Source organism: Palaemon carinicauda, chromosome 24 (assembly GCF_036898095.1).
Source record: "Palaemon carinicauda isolate YSFRI2023 chromosome 24, ASM3689809v2, whole genome shotgun sequence".
Lineage (NCBI taxonomy): Eukaryota > Metazoa > Arthropoda > Malacostraca > Decapoda > Palaemonidae > Palaemon > Palaemon carinicauda.
The window spans coordinates 34,011,847-34,025,052 of record NC_090748.1 but is presented as its reverse complement, the minus strand read 5'-3'; the positions used below and the strand labels follow the sequence as shown (position 1 = coordinate 34,025,052).

Genomic DNA, 13,206 nt, shown 5'->3' with positions numbered 1-13,206 from the left:
CTCACACCTAAGCAATGATTTTAAAATCCTGGATAATAGACAGGAAAGAACTCACTTTCCTATCTGTAGGGCAACAGCAAAGGACTTGTGCAAGAAAACACAAAAGTGTTAGAACACACAGTGCTGTACCAAAACCCATACTATAGTTTTCTTCTTACAGTATATGTTATACTGAAGAATACTGGTACAGTATAGGAGGTTACGTGCCGGCCGGCACTTGCCGGCCGGCACACACCATAACTAGCTTTAAAGTATACTACTTAACAGCTATAAGGCGGCAGAACGCTGGTTCAAATGCATGTGCCGGCCGGCAATGACTGCCGGCCGGCAACTACACAAGGTAGTACCCAGCTGCTGGCCACACTCTTGGTGACCGGCAGACAAGGGCTGACATTAGCCGGCCGGCAAATGTACAGGACCGATGCCAGCCGGCAGCAAAAGAACCAGAGGACTACATCCGCCCTGCTGCCGGCCTCATAGGCCGGCAGCCGGGTCGGGTACAGCACTAGAAGAAAAACAGAATGGATGCCGGGATAAGAGTGTACACTACCTCCAAGCCCGGCAATCCGAAAGAGTGCAAATAAGGAAGGGGAGAATCTAATTCAGGCTTCCTGACCAATGCCGTCTGACTCTGCAGGCCGGCATTGATGAGGGACCAAGGGAGGTCCGGGCAGCACTCTAGGTCCAGATGTAGAATAACGTACAGTACTGTAATGGCTAGGCCATTACGGAGATAGAGGGGGAAGGGACAAAAGAGGGTCCTACCAACCTTGCTTTAGTGACGGATCACCCGCAGCCAAGAAACTCATCTTAGCCTAAGGGAGATCCAAGGGGGGAGGCCAGCAATACTTGCCAGCTCCCAGAGCACCAAAGCAAGGAAGGTGTTGCTACTCCCAGGGAAAGAAACTTATCCTCCCCTGAGAACAGCAACAAGGACTAGTCTGGTAGATCACAAAAGAAGGAATCATATCCACAGAAACCTTCGGTAGTGACCTAAGGAGGCTAAGCCACCTTTGTCTGTGTCAGGCCAGCGAGGGAGACTCTACCCCAAGCCAGACAAACACAGACTCAGACTAAAAAACTCTGTTGTTCTGTCCCTCTTTGAACCAGACTTACTGGAACAGGAAGGTACAGTAACACCCCAGTATAGTTTTATCGAAAATTAATTCAGATAAACCACTTAGGGATAAGGCCAAGGCTTAAACAGAGGGAAAGGGATTGCATACCTTCTCCGAAGAAAAGAAAGCAACCGGGGAGTATGAGAAAGTATACTAAGGCTCCATAAGCAACTTAGCCTAGGCACCAAGAGAATCGATTACCTAAATCACCGAAACTCACTCGTATACTATCTTGGAAATATTCCACACAATCTTAAATGTATAAAACATAGCCTAAAGCTTCAATAAAATTTTAATACACTCGGAAAAACCAAAATCATGCATGAAGTACTAGGACCAAACGACTAGGCTACATGGTCTAGCGTAGGCCAGAATGGAAATCCTATGTAATGCTAAATAGCTAAAATTTATTAAAGCAAAACAACCGGGAATGTCGCTCTGACTAACTAAACTTATACCTAGCGAGCAACAGCGTCCATGACGCCTCCGGTAGGCTACGGCTCTTGTAACAAAGATTAATCCTATTAATCACTCAAAAATTTACCAAGAGCCTACATTTATACATAACAGACATGGTACTCAACTTATCAGAGGCCGACGAAGTAGGAGAAGCCATGAAAAGCAGAATAAATCCAAGATTTGCGAGAAACACAGGAAAAAACACCGAGTTGTTAAGCTACGCAAAAAGGAATACAGATGGCGCCAGGATTGGCGCCAGGCACGCTTACGAAACGGGAGATAGGGAGCCTTGGGAGCGGCTCCCCCTTTTTCTTTCCCGAATTCGTTTCTTGCCAATTGCCCCCTGTGAGACGAAATCTCTGTTCAGGGTGCAAATTGTTATGTGGCGTGTCAAGAATACGTCCTCTGATATGTCGCGATATCCCTTTCACGAGGGATATTCGCTCCAGGAGTTAGAATTCTGGTACCTTAAGGTAAATTCTCTGGGAATATCACCGTAGTTGTAATATACCCTTGAGCCCAAAAATATATATTTATATATACATAAATATATATATATATATATATATATATATATATATATATATATATATATATATATATATATATATATATATATATATATATATATATATTTATATATATATATATATATATATATATATATATATATATATATATATATATTCAAGTATACACTATATATATATATATATATATATATATATATATATATATATATATATATATATATATATATATATACATTAATTTTTTTTATGTAGACAGGGTATTCGCCAGGTGTATTCCAAACTATTTATATAATATCCTCCTTAAAATAAAATAAAATTGTAATTCTTAACAACAAGGATTATGTGCTGGAAAACAATGTTATAAACAAAAATTACTTTTTTAAAAGTATATTTCTTTATCAGCGAATAGTAATAGTCATAAATTAACCCGTAATTAAAGACCAAAGAAGAAATTCGCAAGGAAAGACAATGTCAGTTTCACCCTAAACGACCCACATTTATTTGTTGTGCAGTGGACTAGTAACAACTGATGATATATATATATATATATATATATATATATATATATATATATATATATATATATATATATATATATTTATATATATATATATATATATATATATATATATATATATATATATATATATATATATTTATATATATTTATATATATATATTTTCATAATAAAATAAATTTTTGAATATACTTACCCGCTGGTTATATAAGTTTTAGACCCACCCTCCTCCCCTTTAGAGACCATGAGGCATGGAAAATCTGAATTAGTTGAGTATAGTTCTACCTGTAGTACCGCGAGGATGCTGGGCTACACCTGGCATATCTGCGCTAAAGCCGCGTGAGATTTTGAATTTCCTGCCGAGGCGTCATGGACTTTAGTCATTATATAACCAGAGGGTAAGTATATTCAAAAATGTATTTTATTAAGAAAATATCATATATATATATATATATATATATATATATATATATATATATATATATATATATATATATATATATATATATATATATATCATCAGTTGTTACTAGTCCACTGCTCAACAAAGGCCTCAGATATGTTCCTTCACCTACGTATATATATATATATATATATATATATATATATATATATATATATATATATATATATATATATATATATATATATATATATATATAATTGTGTGTCTATCAGTGATTATGTGTATGTGTTTGCATCAACTGTGTATAGAACAGGAAATCATTTTGATTAAACAGGAGAGAAAAATGTCGATAAAATGGTTGTGGAAGCGAGCGAAGAATTTATACTCCCAATATTACATTTCGAAATCGGATTTATTTCATACTGCAATCGAGATGAAAGACCTTCATTGGATCTAGCCTCAGCAACAGTATTCTCAAACGGACTTGATTCTTTGCTCAATAGATGGAAGCACCTTCCATCCGGGTTTTGTTTCTGAGAGCAGCTCACTGCTATTCAGAACAAGTAGCCTGTGAGAGGTCTGCAAATAAGTAATGGAAATGTAAGCTTAACAAGTTTCTTCACGGCACAAAATTCCATCTTGATGCTGATAAAAATATTTTTTCTAGTCAATCCTACATCATATTACGAAAATGTTGCATATATATATATATATATATATATATATATATATATATATATATATATATATATATATATATATATATATATATATTCTAATCTCAAAAGTTTAATGTACTTCTCTGTACATAATGACTGTTTAAGTACTGTGTAACGTTCCATGACTGACGTTAATAAAGCTAACCATCATAGAAGGATCAATCACTGGCGTAGGGAACTGACATCATTGCTATATATGAATTGCACAGTTAATTTCCAGTAAGTATGATAAAATTAAACTTCATTCATTTAATATAGAATAAAAGGATTTTATTTCTCTCTTTATTCTTGAATTGGAAATTATTTTAATAAAAACCTCTATTCTTTGGTTTGTATTATCAAGTAATCATACCTAGTTATGTATTCGATTTCCACAATATACAGATATTATTTACTGATATAATTTTATATTATCTCAATAACAAGTCAAATATACTAGCTACAACTTTTAATAAATATTATTATAACTGAAACGTCTCAATGAAAGCCGTGTAATATCAGTGTTGTATTTTTGCATATATGTTTTAATATGGTTACTTAAATAGCAAACACAAAAAGAAAGTGTGAAAAGTGCACTTATTCCACTTATTATATTGTTCAAAAGAAACTTCACAGAAAAACAATATATTTCTTACTGTTGAAACTACGAAGTTAACCTTAATTAACACCCATATTTACTTGACCTTTATACCTTTTTTATATGGATAGAAATGTAATTTCTATTACCATGAATAAATAAATCAACCTCACGTTTTTCAGCAAGGATCCTGTGGTCTAGTAAATTGGATTTTCATGCATGCTCGTTACTCCTAAACATGAAGTTTAATTCAGTATGACAGAATGAAAACAAATTTGCTTTAGGATTATATTTTTCCTTCGGGTAACCACATCCATGTCTCTGATTATTTGTTTTTTCTATCAATAACATCGTTGGTAAACAGCATATCTGATGTATGTAGCAATAATGTGAAAATAAGACGTGGTAATTGATGTTGGAATCCATATAACATCCATTCATAAATGCTTCAGTCGTAGTTAAAAATTCATATTGGCTAAATACATTTATGAAGAAAAGTTTTCTAGATGAAAGATCAGTATTTTGCTAAGTATTGAAGTATTATTTAAGAAATTCTACATTGACAAATGTATGCTGGAATCATTATCTATAAAATACGAATTTCCATATATCCAAATAGAAAATAAATGACTATATGAAAACCTATTTTAGTGAAAAGTGTTAATAATAGGATATAATTTGTACATTTAGAATTCCGTCGTTTACTACAACAAGTTCAGGGACAGTTTTAAAAGCATTTTATATTTGTATAAAGGTCGCAAGTTTCAGAATTAATCTTCGGATAAGGTTACCCAATTACTAGATTTTATTAAGATTGTCCTTCAAAATAATTCGTGATTTTTTAATGCTCTTTACAAATTCTGTGCAGAGAGAGAGAGAGAGAGAGAGAGAGAGAGAGAGAGAGAGAGAGAGAGAGAGAGAGAGATCAAACGCATATAGACCCGAACTTAATGGGCTCTTTGCCATAGCTGTAATATATATAATTTTATACTAATCTTGCAGTAATCAACCCTATCTTAACAAAACTACGTTTTTAAATGTAATATTACATATTTTATTGAGTATGGCCAATGTCTTTGATCTAAGATAAAAAAAATTAATGACCTTTGGAAGATTCGCGCATGTATTAACCATAAGTAGGTTTCGCGAACATCAGGATAAATTTTGCAACATGAATTAAACACTAGATAAGACTCTTATGAAATGCAAGCGTGAAAACGTAGGAAGAAAATAATAAAGCTGTTAATTTCTGATTTGCCTTATTTGATTTGAGTTATCCCTTAAATGAAGCTCTCTTGTTCAACTATGATTAAATATCCAATATTGAAGAAGACGCATTGGAAGGTGCTTAATAATATCCTTAGTAATTAAAGTTGTGATTGTGAAAAATCACCTAAACGCTTGTTGTGATTATATCTCAGCTTATTCACCATTTATTTTGTTTTCAACTGATTTAACAATATATGTTCTACTCCGACAATGTCAAGAGATTAAGAGAAATGACTTGACGGGGCAGTTGATAGTTATTCATCCTCATTTCTTCGCTTGATTGGCACATAAATCAAAGGAAGTAGAAAGACAAAGAATTTCTGGGGAACTTCGAAACTGTGTCTTTGATCTCACCTTTTCTGGGCTCAGAATAAAGGGAAATGAAATATACAAAAATACGGTAGGATTTTCTTTATCTTTTTGTGTTGTTACTCTAGATAACAGGATATGATGTCACATTTATATCGTATATACATTCAGCACATATGCCCACGCACATATACATATACATATTGTGTGCGCATATATATATATATATATATATATATATATATATATATATATATATATATATATATATATATATATATATATGTATGTATGTAGGTATATATATATATATATATATATATATATATATATATATATATATATATATATATATATTATATATATATATATATATATATATATATATATATATATATATATATATATATATATATATATATATATATATATATATATATATATATATATATATATATATATATATATATATATATATATATATATATAGATATATATATATATATATATATATATATATATATGTATGTATATATATATATATATATATATATATATATATGTATGTATATATTATTTTAAATTAACGTAATATATTCAGTTTTGAAAACCGGTTTAAAGTAAGTTTTTCTAGTTTAATCCAGTTTCCTTTGAGTTTCTCCCTGAAGGCTGGATATGGGTGTTTTGCCTCTCCTTAATCGTTATTAGTTTATTTTTTTGCTCAGCCCAGGAAGTTTGTTTCTTTTTTCATGTTTGTGATGGTGGTTTGGTTTCATCGTCTGTGTCACGTCATATTTAGACCCTTTCCCGGACTTTTCGAGGGGGCCTTGTGATATTTGTTCGACAGTTCTGTACTCGGCTCCACTATAGCAGGACCAGTGTGCTATATTTTCGGCAGTATACGGCAGTGTACTTTTGGGTGGAAGAGACGTCTTTTAGCACTCACGCATCGTGTTGCGTCACTAAAGAGTGACCCTGTGTGCTCTTGCCCTTTGTCCAAAGCTGGATTGCTTGGGACCCGTTGTTGGAGGCTTGGACTTTGACCCTCACCGAGGATTTCTACAGTTCTTTTGTTGGAGTGGAGCATAGCATTTGCTCTTGTGAATGGCCCATAATGCGAGCGTAATATACGCCCTTTAATCTCCTGCCTCTGCCTGAACACTGCACCGTTGGAGTCGTAAGGAGGCCCTTTTAGTGGCGAAGAAGAGTAAGCCCACTTTATTGTTATTGACATTATTAATATATTTTCTTCATGTGATGGAACAGCAACCCCTTATTTAGTTAGTGTCAACGTCTACATTTAACTAAATAGAAACGTCCTCGGATGAGTTTTCGAGTGTTACTTTATGGATTCTACCTATTGAGTTAATTATGTGTTATATTGTTAAACGAGTATGTATTTAGTACAATGTACTTTGTTTGTGAAGATTTAGGTTAAGTTATAGGTTAAGGTTCCCCCCCCCCCCTCTTTGAGTCTCCACCTATCGTATGTTTGGGAAAGTGTTTTTCTTACTTCCACTGATTACTTTCTCTTATTACTTGGCATGTTAGTTAGGTAGGCAATTGAAGAAGTGACTGATTTGTCATTTTGTTTGCTTGTTGGTAATCTTTAGTTTGTGGTTTTGTGTATCCTCTCTGAGATTGTACTCTTTGGGTGTTGTTTATTCAGGGATCATACCCTTTTTGTGGTACTGATCTGAAATATCAGGTCATGAAGAACTTTAACTTCAGACCGTCTTGAAGTTCATAACAAACTTTGGCGATCTTGCCAGGATCCTTACTGACATTCCAACCTTTGGCAGTTTTTCTTGGAGAGGTGTGATAGGGAGAATTAGACAGTTGGGGGAAAATTAACCTATTTGTTTTGTTACTTTTGCCTTAGTTCAAGAAGATGCCTTTAGTAGAGGATGAATTTGAGGGAGCGGCAGCGCTATTTTTAGCTAGGTCCGACTAGGAAAAGGAGATTTTTTTATGTTAAAAGAGATAAGTTGTGGTGTTTAGCAGAGTACTTGAACTTAGGATTACCAACAGAATTTAAGAAGGGTCAGTTGTTGCGTGAAGTCCTTAAAGCTATAAAGCAGGGGTTCCCAACCTTTTTGCACTCGCGACCCCTTTGCTAAAAATCTGAAACCCATGCGACCCCCTACTTAGGGCTTACTATCATCAGCTTAATTTTCTTTTTTTTCTGTTAAGTTAAGGAGAGGGAAAGAAACATCTAAGAAAACATTTAAAATTGCTTTAATTATTTATTAGCAAATTGAATCACATTGCTCCAACCTGAATTCACAAAGAGAACATATATTTCTTAGAATAAAGGTTTGAACAGCTATCTAACCCAGCTAGTGGGATGCCTGATGTTGCATTTCAGCAGCAAGCTTTGAAATTCGTGGCTAAACATTTGTTAGAGCCAGTCTCGTGTCATCTCCAACATCCAATCTGTTCCTATTCTTTGTTTTCATATTGACAAGAGTGGAAAATCCTGCTTCACACAAGTAGGTAGAAGCAAATGGGAAAAGAACACGGAAAGCTATAATGCTGATTTTTGAGTATGACTGATACATACCGCACCAGAACTAAGTCACGGATTTCACCTTGAAGAGATCACGAGCTGAAGAGTCGTTCCTTAGATCCAGATATTCATCTTGGATTCCATCTGGGATGCTGGATACATCAAGTTCAGTACAAAATGGGTTTCTTACCAGGGCCTCCTGTTCCTGTGAAAGCTCAGGGAAGTAACGCTTAACTTCCTTTTCTAGAGACTGAAGATGTTTGGTAATCTCATCCTTGAGGAACTGATCCAGTTGGATGTGAGACTCATCCATCACTCCACAAAGGTTTTCAAACATACCGATGTTTCCAAGATTGGTTTTCCGACGCCAGTTTTGCAGTTTGGAAACAAAGGCCCGAAAACTATCTTGAAAAAGGAGAACATGTGTTTCCCTTCCTTGAAGCTTCAAATTGAGCTTGTTCAGTTGGTCAAAAATGTCGGCTAGGTACGCAACCCTTATATTCCATGCTTCATCTTCGAAGTGGACAACAAGACGTTTCCTTTCTTAAGTCTCCAGGAATAGCTTTATTTCATCTTTCATTTCAAAGACACGATTAATAACGTTTCCTTTCGACAACCAACGTTCTGCTGCGTAGAAGAGGTCAGCATTCATGTCTTTGCATAGTTCTTTGAATAGGCGAGTGTTGAGTGCTTTAGTCTTGATATAATTTACAATTTTGATTAAAGATTCAAGCACTTCCTGTAGAGAAGCAGGGAGAGTCTTACTGGCGAGAGCATATCGGTGAATCATGCAGTGGATGCCCTTTGCTTGAGGTGCTAGCTTTTTCACTCTCGATTGGAATCCTGATTTTGATCCCAGCATAGCCGGTGCCCCATCCGTACAAACCCCACACACGTTTTCCCATTGAAGATCTTCCTCTTGGAAAAAAGTTGAAACTTTTTCCTAGACATCATCAGCTTTTGTTGTGGTTTCAAATGCACTGCAGAATAAGAATTCGTCTTTAATGTCACCTGAATTAATGTATCTCACGAAGACAAGCAACTGAGAACATGAACTTACATCTGTTGACTCATAGAACTGTAAGGAAAACAAAGGGCAACCCTTAATTTCAGTCAAAACCTGTTCCTTCACATCCATAGACATTTTAGAAATGCGCCTCTGTATAGTATTATTTGACAGGGATACTTGTTGCATCTTTTTTGCGCTGGCTTCTCCAAGAAAAAGATTTACTGCTTTCATCATGCAGGGTTTAATAAGTGTTTCTCCAATCGTGTGAGGCTTTTCTTGTTTAGCAATTTCGAAACCAATCTCATATGAGGCTTCCAATACGGTTGCACTCTGCTGGTGAAACGACCCACTTCTATCGAGTATTTGGGTTTTAAGACACCGTTCATGCCGTTTGAAGAAATCCAAATCCTTCTTTGCGTGTTCTGGGTGTTTCGTCTCGAGATGACGCTTGAGTTTTGATGGTTTCAATGACTCTGCACTTAGGATAGTATGGCACAAAACACACTGTGGTTTCTCAATGCCGTGAATAGAATAAAAATGATATTAGGAATATATTCAATTAGAAAATAAACAAGAAACTTAAATAGAAACATGTTTCCAATCAAAATGTCATATCACAACAGCATGCTTGCCAGACACAACTCACCTCTACTGCTTACTTATCTCCTTGTTAAAATAAAGTAAAAAAGTTGAATAATGCACGTTTTGGAACACTGACTGGTGGTGAGTAATTTACGAGCCGGGTATAAATTTCTTAATGCATACGATAGACACGTGAATAATAAAAAAAAAGCGTGACTAAGAACAAATAGATACACGTGAAACATATTGTCAGAAGAGCGAAAAAGAAGTGTAATCAGCAAAAGGTTGTTACTCGAAGGTTTTGCAGGAATAAGTTCTTTTCTATAAATTTCAGTAGTTACGTCCACCAAAAAATATAGAAAATTCAGACAGCTTTTTCATCTATCTCTTGATAACTTTGCTCTTACTTTTGCTAACAGCTCTACATTAAAAGATTGTTATTCGAAGGTTTTGCAGGAATAACTTCTTTTTATGAATTTTGTCTAACAAAAAAACAGAGAATCATACAAGAACTAAAATAACAATAACTCACATAAAGATAGGCATCAAATTTATAGTAAATCATAGCCACTTACATATCAAAGAGAAAACTAAAACTGTCAGAATAATCAAGTTTGTCTTCAATACTCAAGTCACAAGTGGAAAAGTGAAATAATCCAATCCGTAAATGACGGAAAAAATCTAATCCATCGTTTAAGAAACAACATAAAAAACGTTAAACAAAATACACAAACATAAGATAAAAAAGAAATTTTTAAACATGATAAACAAGAGAATAATAATCATCACTTACTTTTCAATGGAGACGATGATGCAGAGCAAGATGAAATTAAATTAATGCTATCCCAAGCTACTTCTAACAAGGCTACGCGACCCCCATGCCAAGGCTTCGCGACCCCCCAAGGGGGTCGCGACCCACCGGTTGGGAACCCCTGCTATAAAGAGTAGTAAAGGTAACACAAAGGAAGCAGTAACGTCTGGTGATCAGGATTTTTGTAAATAGCGATAGTGACGAGGGGTTAGGAGATTCCTAGGAATAGTCGGATACTACAGGAGGTGTATAAAGAACTTCTCTGATATTGCAACTCCTTTAACAAATTTATTAAAGAAGGGAGTAAGGTTTGTATGGTCCAAGGAGTACCAAGAAGCTTTTGAAAAGTTAAAAAAAGTCTTGACTAATTATCCTTTCCTACAATCTCCAAATTTTGATCTCCCCTTCAGATTAGCGACAGATGCGAGTGACGTGGGACTTGGAGCGGTTCTTCTCCAGGAGGATGATGCAGGGATGGTACACCCCGTCGCTTACTTTTTGAGGAAGTGATCACCGGCAGCGACTAGAGATATTCAACTATTGAAAAAGAAGCCTTGTGTTAAAAGCTATAACTAATTTTTCAGTTTATTTGAGTTCATCACTTCATCCTATTTTGGTCTACACAGACCATAATCCTGTAGTACTTATCCAACGGTTTAAGGACAAAAATATGAGGTTGATTAGGTGGAGTCTCTTTTTGCAGGAATATGTCCTTCAAATTAGGCATATAGCAGGGAAGGATAATGTTATACCAAATGTTTTATCTAGGTCTTTTTAGGAGTAGGGAGTAGGCTGTAGTTTGGTCTATGGGTTAGGTATTAATGACGTTTCCTTTCCAGGTTTTGGTTTATTTTCTCTTGTTTGCTCTTTATTAGTTATTTGATTTAATTCTATCATTTAAAGTAACTAATTTGAGTATTTGAAATAAGTAATTTAAGTTTTGCAATTTCTTTTGATTATTTTTTTTTTTTTTTGTGGGGAGGTATTATAAATTAACGTAATTTATTCAGTTTTGATGACCTTTTTAGAGTAAGTTTTTCTAGTTTAATCAAGTTTCCTTTTGAGTTTCTCCCTGAACGCTGGATATGGGTCTTTTGCCTCTCCTTAATGGTTATTAGTTTATTTTTTTACTCCGCCCAGGAAGTTTGTTTCTTTTTTCATGTTTGTGATGGTGGTTTGGTTTCATCGTCTGTGTCACGTCATATTTAGACCCTTTCCCGGACTTTTCGAGGGGGCCTTGTGATATTTATTTGACAGTTCTGTACTCTGCTCCACTATAGAATTACCAGTGTGCTAGATTTTTGGCAGTATACGGCAGTGTACTTTTGAATGGAAGAGACTTCATTTAGTACTCCCGCATCGTGTTGCGTCACTAAAGAGTGACCCTGTGTGCTCTTGCTCTTTGTCCAAAGCTGGATTGCTTGGGACCCGTTGTTGGAGGCTTGGACTTTGTGCATCACCGAGGATTTCTGCAGTTCTTTTGTTGGAGTGGAGCATAGCATTTGCTCTTGAGAATGGCCCATAATGCGAGCGTAATATACGCCCTTTAATCTCCTGCCTCTGCCTGAACACTGCACCGTTGGAGTCGTAAGGAGGCCCTTTTAGTGGCGAAGAAGAGTAAGCCCACTTTATTGTTATTGACATTATTAATATATTTTCTTCATGTGATGGAACAGCAACCCCTTATTTAGTTAGTGTCAACGTCTACATTTAACTAAATAGAAACGTCCTCGGATGAGTTTTCGAGTGTTACTTTATGGATTCTACTTATTGAGTTATTTATGTGTTATATTGTTAAACGAGTATGTATTTAGTACAATGTACTTTGTTTGTGAAGATTCAGGTTAAGTTATAGGTTAAGGTTTCCCGCCCCCCCCCCCCCCTCTTTGAGTCTCCACCTATCGTATGTTAGGGAAAGTGTTTTTCTTACTTCCACTGATTACTTTCTCTTATTCCTTGGCATGTTAGTTAGGTAGGCAATTGAAGAAGTGACTGCTTTGTCATTTTGTTTGCTTGTTGGTAATCTTTAGTTTGTGGTTTTGTGTATCCTCTCTGAGATTGTACTCTTTGGGTGTTGTTTATTCAGGGATCATACCCTTTTTGTGGTACTGATCTGAAATATCAGGTCCTGAAGAACTTTAACTTCAGACCGTCTTGAAGTTCATAACAAAATTTGGCGATCTTGCCAGGATCCTGACAGACATTCCAACCTTTGGCAGTTTTTCTTGGAGAGGTGTGATAGGGAGAATTAGACAGTTGGGGGAAAATTAACCTATTTGTTTTGTTACTTTTGCCATAGTTTAAGAAGATGCCTTTAGTAGAGGATGAATTTGAGTGAGCGGCAGCGCTATTTTTAGCTAGGTCCGACTAGGAAAAGGAGATTTTTT

General features: G+C 35.2%; 2 protein-coding genes across 2 annotated transcripts; both read right to left on the bottom strand.

The window, feature by feature from the left end:
• Nucleotides 1-8,961: 8,961 nt before the first annotated feature.
• Nucleotides 8,962-9,279, bottom strand: LOC137618321 (zinc finger BED domain-containing protein 5-like). Its single transcript, XM_068348489.1, has one exon. The coding sequence runs from the start codon at nt 9,277-9,279 to the stop codon at nt 8,962-8,964; it is 318 nt and encodes a 105-aa protein (XP_068204590.1).
• Nucleotides 9,280-9,360: 81 nt separating this feature from the next.
• On the bottom strand, nt 9,361-12,342 carry LOC137618320 (protein FAM200C-like). The gene is made up of 2 exons (XM_068348488.1): nt 12,106-12,342; nt 9,361-9,939 (listed from the first exon to the last, which is right to left on the bottom strand). The coding sequence occupies exons 1-2, from the start codon at nt 12,340-12,342 to the stop codon at nt 9,361-9,363; spliced, it is 816 nt and encodes a 271-aa protein (XP_068204589.1).
• Between the last annotated feature and the right edge of the window lie 864 nt (nt 12,343-13,206).